A 10,621-nucleotide genomic window follows, 5' to 3' on the forward strand; every position below is an offset into this window, starting at 1 on the left:
TGTATGTACATACGTATGTATTGTGCAATGTATTTGATCATTGTTTGAATTTTAAGTATGTGCATATTGACAGTATAATTATCTAGTAACTTATTTAATTGATATGTATGGTCCCTATGTTTTTATGCATGAGAAAGGTATGTTATGATGTGCAAAGTTTTGTGTTCAAATCAAGGTAAAAAATCTCTCTTCGTTTTGAGAAAAAAAATGAAGTATGATTAATGGTTTTAAGTAATGTTTTATGTTCTTGTCTTTATGAAAGACTAGAAAAAATTGATTTAAAGGATATGTTTTAAGTGATCTCTTTAAATGGTATTAAAGCAAGGGTATGCTCTGGCTTGCTTAATTAGATTTGCATTTGGATATGGTTGACGTATAAGTTGATAGAGAATAATGTTTAATTTGAGTTATAATTTGAAGGGCAGTTGTGATTATGTGGCTATGTATACAACAGTATATTATAGTTAGTGCTCTGGTGACATACCATTTATGCCTGTAATAGAATGTTTCAATATATATATATATATATATATATATATATATATGACAGTTTATGCTACAGTATTATAAGGTAATAAAAGTAGCACCATGTAAATAATGCAAATTATTGCATTTGTTTTGGCGAGGCATTATACTGGTGGTCTTCCTCAGCTCGTATTGGGTAGCTGATCGCTCAATGGCTTGTCACGGAATGTATTGTCATGTTCTTGTTGTCCATCTTGCTCTAATCAGCTGCCCAACATAATCTGGTCTGGGTTCCATGACTATGCTCTGATCACTAGCCCAACATAATTTGATCCAGGGTATATGACCATATATGTTGGCCAATTGCCCAATATAATCTAATCCGATGCACATGATCATATGTTGTCCAACTGTCCTACCCAATCTGATTTGGGATACATGGCCATTTGTTGGCCAATTGCCCAATATAATCTAATATGGAGTACGTACATGACCATATGTTGGCCAACCTGTGAATCTTTTAAGAAGGCTGAGGGACTGATGGTCTCCTTCATCTTGCATTTGGTAGCCGGTTGCTCAATAGACTGTCACGGAACATGTTGCCGTGTTTTGGCTATCCGTATTGCTCTGATCAACTACCCAACATAAATTACATAATCTAATCTAGGTTCCATGGCCATGCTCTAGCCACTAGCCCAATATAATCTACTATTATTAGGTTCAGTTACATTGCCCTGTTCTACTAAATGAACCGTTAAGATAACCATTGTCTTAGCATGACGGTTGCAATTGCATGGTTAATTTTGGACGCTCATATTGGGTTATCAGATCTCTCGTGTTATTGAGGACTAATGGTCTCCCTCATCTTGTGTGGGGCAGTCGATCACTCAATCACTTAACATGGAGCTCATCGCCTTGCTCAAGCCATCCGTTCTATTCTAATCGGCTTCCCAATGAGGGGTGCCTACGGGTACATGACCATATATTGACCAGTTGCCCAGCATAATTTAGTGTGGGTATATGACATGTACTGGCCAATTGCCCCATATAATTTGAGGTAAATGACCATGTACTTGTCAATTACTCGTTCTATTCTAGGGTACATGGCCGCATACTAGCCAACTACCCAATGTAACTTGATCTGCGGTACTTGACCCTGTGCTTGGTCAATTGCCAATATAATCTAGTATAGTATATATGATAGCCAATTGCCCAATATAATTCAGGGTGCATAACGATGTTCTGGCCAATTGCCCAAGATAATCTTATATGATATAATCTGATCTAAGTTTCATGGACATGCCCTGGCCACTAGCCCCTATATAATTTCATTTGGATTCCATGACCATACTCTTGCCACTAGCACATCTCCTATATAATTTGATCTGGGTGGTTCCATGACTATAGAGGGCCACTAGCCCAATATGATTTGATCTGGATTCCATGGACCATGACCATACTCTAGCCACTAACCCCTATATAATTTAATTTGGATTCCTTGACCATGCTCTAGCCACTAGCCCAAATAAAATTTGGTTTGTGCCGTAAATCTCCAGCAATTGTGGCTCTTGACCAGACTCGCAAGCTCACAGCAGTAATATATCAGTTGTGCCAAATGCCAATGGCCCTCCACAACAGCACTTCTGCCGGGTCGTAGGCTTCTAGCAATAGCATTCCGCTCAGCAAGGTCAACGGTATCGTTGCTGGCCAGCTCATACTCACCATTGTCGTCTCCTTTGTAACTCTCCTTTACTCCCCCTTTAAACGATCTCCCCATGGGCAATTTTGGGGGTTTTTCTCTTCCGCATGTTCTTCACCTCATCTATACATAAGTTATAACCCCTTAAATTGTCCCTTAGCCTTCACTTTTTTCTTAGGTATGTATGGTTTTTGAGTCACGAATTTTGTAAATTAACTCTAACATCGTTAAAATCCATTAAAAGTCACGTGTACTTCTCATATGTTTTAAAACATTTATCAGCTTATTAAACCAGTTTGTAACTAATTTTTGTCCCTATTCATCATTGTCATTCTATGATGTGATTGCCACTCACTTGGTAGCCCCAGCATTTTGTAGGTAATGTTGTGCATGATCCACGGGTCTGGCATAAAAGCAAACCCTCTAGAAAGACTGAACAGAAAATTCAAGGCCTAGTTAACCACGTTTTCACTGTGAAGAACACAATAAAAATCTGAAAAGAAAGCAAAATATTGTGGCTCCAACTCTAATGCATTCAAACACAAGCAACAAGTTACAAACTCACAAACACTAATAACGACTCAAGTTTGTCGAATAGGAAATATCTTTAAAGCTGATGAAAATCTGCAATCAGTATAAGAATTAACACCAGCTGTCTCCTCAATTTGATATTACACTGATGGCCTTGCAAGCAGCCAATACCTCAGAACAGAGTGCTTTCAAAACAAGAGTTGCCATTAGACTGGAGTCAAACCAACCACACCTGCAAAGACCTTATCACAGTGAGGAAGGAGAAGTACAATTTTGAAAGAAACAAGTTTCATATATAGTGCAGATATTGCTGAGAGAACTTTTTTCATGATACGTAGACAATGGTACTGAAATAAAATGATTACCTTCTGGTATTCCAAATGGAAAATCCTGAAAAATAATGGCACTATAGGCAGAAAGTTGTGCCAAGGACTTGAGCATTAGAATATTCATTTGAAATTTCTTTCTAAATATTTAACCAGTATAGAATTCCAGCATAAATTTCACGTGATATCCTTTAAAGTTCCACCTTAGGTTGAAATTTCTCTTTGCAACTACGTCAGAGTATGAGTCAGATGAGGGTGTCTTTATAAGCACTAGATTTTTGTCTAATCTTAGAATACAAAGAAATGGCACACTTACTGAAGTGTTTGATCTTCTTCTGCAATAATATCAGAGTAAAACAAATTACATGTGTCCAAGCAATGCCCAATTTAAGTATTTCCCCTTCTCTTCTTTTATTGGATACACTTGTAAGATTCAGTCAGTGGTGTAGCCAGGATTTTGCTTATGTGGGACCAGATAGAGTTTAATCAACAAAAAGTCCTCCATTTGTTTTATTCCAAAATATGAATATGGTATGCATAACATCCCTGCTATATTGAGAGGCTTTTAGAAGAGTACAGGTGATCAGATTTTTTCACTTTGCAATTCTAGATTGGATATTTAGAGCCTAACTGAAGTATACCTACTACGGTGGAATACACTGGATACCGTCATACTGGTAATATGTGAATGAAATATTTCTACAGGATATTAATTGATGAGAACTCCAACATCCTATGGGATTTAAAGTGAGAATCTCAATGTAAAAAGTAATATCAATATATTAAATATATGTAAGTAGAAAAAGTAAAGAATATCTAAATTCAATAGGGAGTAATATTTTTTTTCTGGAGCTCTTGGGGGTGGAGGCAGAGAGAACCTGCCCCCTCTTGACTCTGGCGGCTCTGCCAATGTATATGTATCTGACAATAGGCATGTTGGACAAATATCCCACAACCATGTCATATATCCAACACAAGTACTTCTCATCTTGCTCAAGCAATCCAATTTTAGATTCTTATTTACATATCGACCTAAAAAAGAATATCCATGTACTGTTTAGGTACAAAAGATTCCATATGCATGTTCAGAGAAATCGGGCTTATACTGGGGGAGAACTCAGGTAGATCTTGATGCCAGTGTTTCTCATCTCTCACACCAATATCTTGATCATAAAATGCAATATCTAAGGGTATCGACTTTATTACAAGACAATGATTTTTTATAATTTCAACCATCTATCAACATACAATAATATCAAACCACAAAATCTTGATATTATCCTTTTGTCAAAAGAATCAACACATTTCCACTGACATAATGAGATACCCATTATGTCTTAGAGGAAAATATTTCTCAAAGAGAAATGCTACATGCACTCCCAAATGCACACTCCCAAGTGCACACTGCCACGTCAAGGAGTGTGCACTTGGGAGTGCATGTAGCATTTCTCTTTCTCAAACTATTCAAAGATGCAGTAAACTGTGTTGCAGTAACCCAAAAGCCTAATTACATTCTTACGGAAATGTTGAAGATTCAGAATTAATTTTTCAAGATCAGCATTTATTTATGCTTTCCCCACCTCTTCCTTGGGACCAAGAATGTAACTTTAACTTGCAAGATCGGTAATATTGTCTTTGCTTGTTCAGATGCAACTACTACATAAAGCTATTTTATTTCCTGTTCTACAAATCTTCCTGCATTATGTTGAATTTAGAAATTCAAGGCATCATTTATGTTAATTAACAGTGAGAAATCCATGATGGAAATTATACGTGACAGATAAAAAAATCACTAGTTTTTAAGCAATAGCTAGAATGAACTTACTGAAAATTTGGAAAGCCTAAGAACGTCTAACCATGCTGAATTTTATGTTTGTTATGAGCCACCATAAACACAATTACTGGATGAAATTTCTACAAGAATTGGTGAACTTGATCTTATGCATACAAGATCAGCAAAATTGAAAACATGGGGTTGTTCACTAAAATACACAGAACTGTGTAGCCTACTTTTGACAGTTTGTGAAGTTTCATTTCCAAAGAAATCGCTAGGATCTTGTGGTCCATAAATATTCAGGATGCCCTCCAAGTAGTGCTAATTTTGAGGTTGGGAGTTCCAGCTGCCAAGTAGAAGAGGTGGGGATTTGGGAGGCGTTGGGAGTGTTACTAGTGCTATATTAATTAGTAGGATTGCATTTATGCGTATTTAAAATACACTTAAACCACAATATCATGTTCAAAACAAGTCTAAGTATCATGGAACAACAATTCTTCATAAGAGAAAATGAGAATATCCTTGAACCAAACCATACACTCTCATGCTATTAAACAATTCAATTGATTCCGTTCAAATGAAATTATACAATTCATAACTTTAGTTTAAGGGAATTTAAAGCTATGCTAATGCTTATCTGTATAGGATGTTTGTACAAAAGTAGATACCCAATATTTCAGAACACTTGATTTCAATGACTTCGAAGAAGAGATAATTGTTTTCAAAAGTGGCTATGCAAGACAACAAGAAATGAGTATGAATACACAAGAAAAACCATGTTTTCACATACCGCATGCCAATCTTCCACCTGCATTGCCGGTGGTCAGACTAAGTTCGTGTCCACCTGCAAATGCATAACCAAATGAGTAAAGTAGAGGTGAAAAAGAAATATGTACAAAAAAATGCAAGGAAGGACAAGATAGTGATGAACACTTGACTATAACTATTTAAGAGAACATACTCCTGCCATTTGGCAAACTAACACTTCACTATAACTATTGAGAACTTTTAAGCAAGCTCTATTGGGTAAATGGTTGTGGCGCTTTGTTGAGCAAGGGATCACTTGTGGACGTGAATAATTGTGGGGAAATATGGGGAGGCTTGGTGCGGCCAATGGTTGAGGAATTTGGTTAAGAGACCTTATGAGAGGATGGAAGAGGTTTAGTGCATTCGTTAAATATGTGGTGGGATATGGTAGGAAAGCTTGTTTTCAGCAAAATGTGCAGCAAATGGATTCTGCTTTAAAGGAAATTTATCTTCATTAATTCCTAATTGCTGAGGAATCGGATGCTTCTATTTGTTCTTTTTTTAAGGTATCTGAAGATGGGAGGAATTGTTCATGGAATCCTTAGTTTACTCGTACTTTTCAGGATCAGGAATTAGAGTCTATTGATTCTCCTGGAGTTCCACTATATTCTAATCTTCCAGCAAGAGTAGGGAAGAAATAGGTTGACCTGTAAGCTTAAGTGCAATGGCCAATATGCTGTCTGTTATTGTATGAATTTTTGAGAGGATAATCAGGTGTTGTTTCCTTGGAAGAAAATTTGGCACAGAAAAGTCCCCAAGGAGTCAACTTTTTGTTTAAACGTGTGCCTTAGGAAAGATTCTAACAGTGGATAATCTTATCAAAAGGAATATAATTTTCATTTGGTGAACCTTTTGCATACATGTATGCTTAAGCTCTGTCCTTTTATGTAACAAAATGTTATAATTACTAATTAAACAAAATCCTTGACGATGTCCTTGATTTATTTTTTTATTTTTTTTGGTAAGATGCATGCACCCAGTGGGACATGAACCCATGACCTCACCCTCCACCTTGCTACAAAGGGAGAAAGTACTGTTTGAGCTAAAGCTCATTGGTACAAGTGAGGTTGAAATGTAGGATCCAACAAATTGAAAGGCACTTTCTTCTCCCTCCGGAGTCCCCCTCTCCCCCAAACCATTCACCCTCATTGCAAATTCAGTCTCAACTTAAAAAGAGTATAAGACTATCAAACTTAGAAGGACAAATTTCCCTTGCAGCCACGTTGCAAATTACAAGTACCAAATAGTGAATAAAGACTTGCCTTTTCCAAGGTCATCCTCAAGCTCATGAACCACAAGGGCTCTTCCAATAACTGCATCAGGACCACTTAATGGTATCTGCATATTTTAGCAAGATTGAATAATTAAATACTACTAGAAAGAACAATAATTCAAAATAAAGCATAAAATGAATGAAAGCCAAACCAACCCGGCCACACCCAAAGTAAATAACTAAATAAAAGACAAGCACAGTCTCACCCAATCAATATAAGGATGTAAGCAGTACCTGGCTATCCACAATTGTTGCCTCTGCCACCCCTGCAACACCAAAAGTTACGAAACATCACATTAAAGTAGAGATACAAAAAGATCAAAGAAAATTAACAAATGCATTACCATTGGCATTGGCAACTATGTTTCCCAGGTCACCCGCATGACGGATTTCATCCTCAGGAGCACCATGAGTCAATTTGTTAGGATTAAAATGTGCTCCTATCATGTAAAATTCAAGAACCAAATATTACTGAAACAGCATTATACAAGAAACAAATTCATCACTCTTCCAATGACACAAAATTTAATAGTTTGAACTTGAAACAGAATTGAGTCCTACCTGTTGAGATGCACCCATTTGTTGTGTCCCCATACTCATGCTACAAAAGAGAAGAGTTCAGAAATTTTTCAATATACAAAAGCAGAGATTGGATGGTTAATAAATAAATAAAAACTTCTTACTAGGTGGAAGCCATGAGGCCCCGGAGTAAGCCCAGTGATACGAACATTCACAGTTGTGGGACCTATCCACACGTCATTACAATTAGCACGCAAGGATTACCGCTCTGGTTAATATCCGTTACAACTTAGGACCATAAAGAACACGAGAACTTCTTAGTCTAAAAATTTGGATTACTTCCATGTCAAGTAAATATCAAAACTCCCCTCAACCGAATCTAAATGTTATTATTTCACTCATTGTAAGAGAAAATTATGGTCGAAGTGCAAAACAACAAAAATAATGAGCCCAGAAAAGCGCATTTATCTTCGGAAATGCAGGTTCAAAAATTTGGTTTAAGCTGCCAAATCCTTGAATAACACATTGCTTTTGCAGAATTTTCCATTTTTCTCAAACACCAACAATTTGAGAAGAAACACCAAGGAAATAAAAAATGCCTTAAAGAATCATGCATCTATATCATTCTCAATTCTCAGCACCCAGATAAAGAGTTATACATAAAGAAGCCGACAATAAAAGAGGGTAAAGAAGAGAACAAAGACCGTTGTCTTCTTGAGTCAGCGTCACGACCCCTTCGACACTGGAGGTACCCTTGAGGACGGCGACTGCTTTCTTGGCGGAGACGATAGTGAGTGGTTTGGCGGAGAGGGAGAAGTTTAGTGATTGGCGGGGGAGCTTGAGGAAGGGGCCGCGGAGGAAGTAGGAGGAGGAGGAGGAGGAGCGGAGGAGAGGAGGAGGGTGGTGAGGGTTTGAGGAGATGTGGGGAGGAGACATGATGAGGGTGTGCGCAGCCATGGCTACCAGTGCGGCTTCCATTTCTGTGATTGAGAAGAAGATATGATAATGCGAGAGAGATGAATCTTCTAGCGAGTGGGGGGCTACTACCCAACTCCGTGCGACTGTGGGGTAATTTATCTGGAGCTCTTCCGCACATCCTCTACGCATCTTCCCCCATCATCTTTTTAAAATAAAAAAATTAAATTTTATTAAAAAATTGTCTATAATGTGACTATTAGAGACAATTTTTTAGTAAAAATAAATTTTTTAAGGAAAAGAGAATGATAAAGGGAGATGAATGGAAAATGTTTAGCATTTCCTATTTATCTGGCCCTTTGTATAAGTTTTTTTTTTTTTTTTTTTTTTGGAATAAATGTTAAAAGGATTCAAAACAAAGGAACGACACAAGAGAAACGAAAGCAAATACAATTTCAGAAACAAAAGATGAGTGTTTCCTACCAAGTACTCGATTTCTCTCATGATGTATTAAAAATTATTATAGAATAAAATAACAAATGAAAATACTGGTAATATTTAATAGTAATTTTTATTGTCACGTCTGAAAATGAACACTTAAGAATATGTGTAGTATTTCTCATTACAAAATATAATTTTGTCCTTTCACTTGCTCTGTGGCCTTACACACAATTACGTCATATGTGTGACGATTATGCGATCTTGAGAGATCTGACTCAACTAGTGGTTGTAGGTGGAGTCTTTTGGGAATGAGTCTACCCGATTAACTATGGGTGCGCTCGTAATAGAACCATTCTAGTAATGAATGGACCACACATAGTGGTTGCACTTCATCATCTGAGCTCTAGTACTGTATTATCTCTAATCTCTTAGGTCATTTTAAAATTTAGTGATTCTTTTCTCTTCTCTTAAATACATGCGTTCTATCTCTCTTTTATTTTTCTATACTTGTGCACCTACTTAATTACATTTATATATACACATTTTTTTCTAACAGCTTGAGAACTAAAACTTTGAAAGATATTTAAGATCTTATAATTCTAAACACTTTCTTCAAAAATAACAACAAAAGAACAGTTTATGAAATAGCACAAGCCATACAATCTTACAATTCATAATTATTTACAACAAAGGAGATAAAATAATTAAGATAAATATAGCCAAGGGCGAGGGAGGGATCATCGACATTATCGGCAAAGATTTTCCAAGAGGCTCGGGCTCCACTACTGCATGCTAACGTCTCCATCTTCTTTCACTATTTCAGGCGTATAAGTTATACAAGGAAAAAAGAGTGAAATATGCTACAAGTCCTTCAATTTTTTGATAAAAACTTGACATTCAAAAGTTTTGCCAAACGCTTAAATGAGCGTTTAATATATGTTGATTCACGAGCATTTAATATATATGGTGCCGACTTAAAAACCTAAGTTACAAAGTACATATTTTAAACACAATTGCGATTTACCATCAAGTTTGTTAGTATAATTTTCGGTATGGCCTTGTCAACACGCCCTTCCCTATTAATCTCATCTCCATATCACTGTAAAACATACAATGTTAAGAGAACACACCGAGGTGGTTGGCGATCCTCACTCCGATGCCTAAGTTAACAATTTAGTGAAAAGTATGCTCAAACACAATAATTCAGTCATGTCTTTCATACCTAAGGTATAGGCCTATTTATAGGCTGAATGATGACAGTCCTTACCGCATTAGGGTTTCGTATTCTTGCTGTTATGACCTAGGAGTGCCGTCAGAATCCCTCCTTGACCTAGAATTCCTTACCTTCTAGATAGAGATTCTTTCCTTAACGGCCTCAAAACGAGATTCCCGGCAACAAACCTGGGATCAGTTCTAGTCCCAAATTTCCAGGGATCGGGTGTGATTCTGAAATATTTGGGATTGCGTATAGGGAATCCCCCGTCCGTTGTTCTGGTCCCATGACAATGTCTTCTCGAGGCTTCTAGGTATCCGTACTCGCAAGTGCATACCTGATGGGCCACGGGTCATCGATTGTAAACAAGCCAAAGTAGACTCAAAGGCTTGAAACTCCCGAAATGGATATTGATTTCCTACTACACACGTTTGTGTTTTCAAGAGAAAAGCAACAATATATATTATAAAGCTTAGGGTTTTCGGTTCTTGTTCACTCCTCAAGACAAACGTGTGTTTCTATTCGGTCTGCTAGTTATGGAAATAACGTGTATCACTCAAGGGCGCCACACCATGTGTCTTCCAGAGTAAAGAAAAAAAAAATCTAAAACTCCAAGTCCCTTGCGCCACACATATGTTTTAGGTCAAGACAAAATAAT

General features: G+C 37.0%; 1 protein-coding gene across 1 annotated transcript; it reads right to left on the bottom strand.

The window, feature by feature from the left end:
• Positions 1 to 2,676: 2,676 nt before the first annotated feature.
• On the bottom strand, positions 2,677 to 8,487 carry LOC133877906 (superoxide dismutase [Cu-Zn], chloroplastic). The gene is made up of 8 exons (XM_062316358.1): positions 8,099 to 8,487; positions 7,559 to 7,620; positions 7,437 to 7,476; positions 7,220 to 7,315; positions 7,110 to 7,141; positions 6,865 to 6,940; positions 5,586 to 5,639; positions 2,677 to 2,927 (listed from the first exon to the last, which is right to left on the bottom strand). Exons 1-8 carry the CDS (start codon positions 8,370 to 8,372, stop codon positions 2,902 to 2,904), a joined length of 660 nt encoding a protein of 219 aa, XP_062172342.1. The 5' UTR covers positions 8,373 to 8,487; the 3' UTR covers positions 2,677 to 2,901.
• Positions 8,488 to 10,621: the final 2,134 nt, after the last annotated feature.

This window comes from Alnus glutinosa, chromosome 9 (assembly GCF_958979055.1).
Source record: "Alnus glutinosa chromosome 9, dhAlnGlut1.1, whole genome shotgun sequence".
Lineage (NCBI taxonomy): Eukaryota > Viridiplantae > Streptophyta > Magnoliopsida > Fagales > Betulaceae > Alnus > Alnus glutinosa.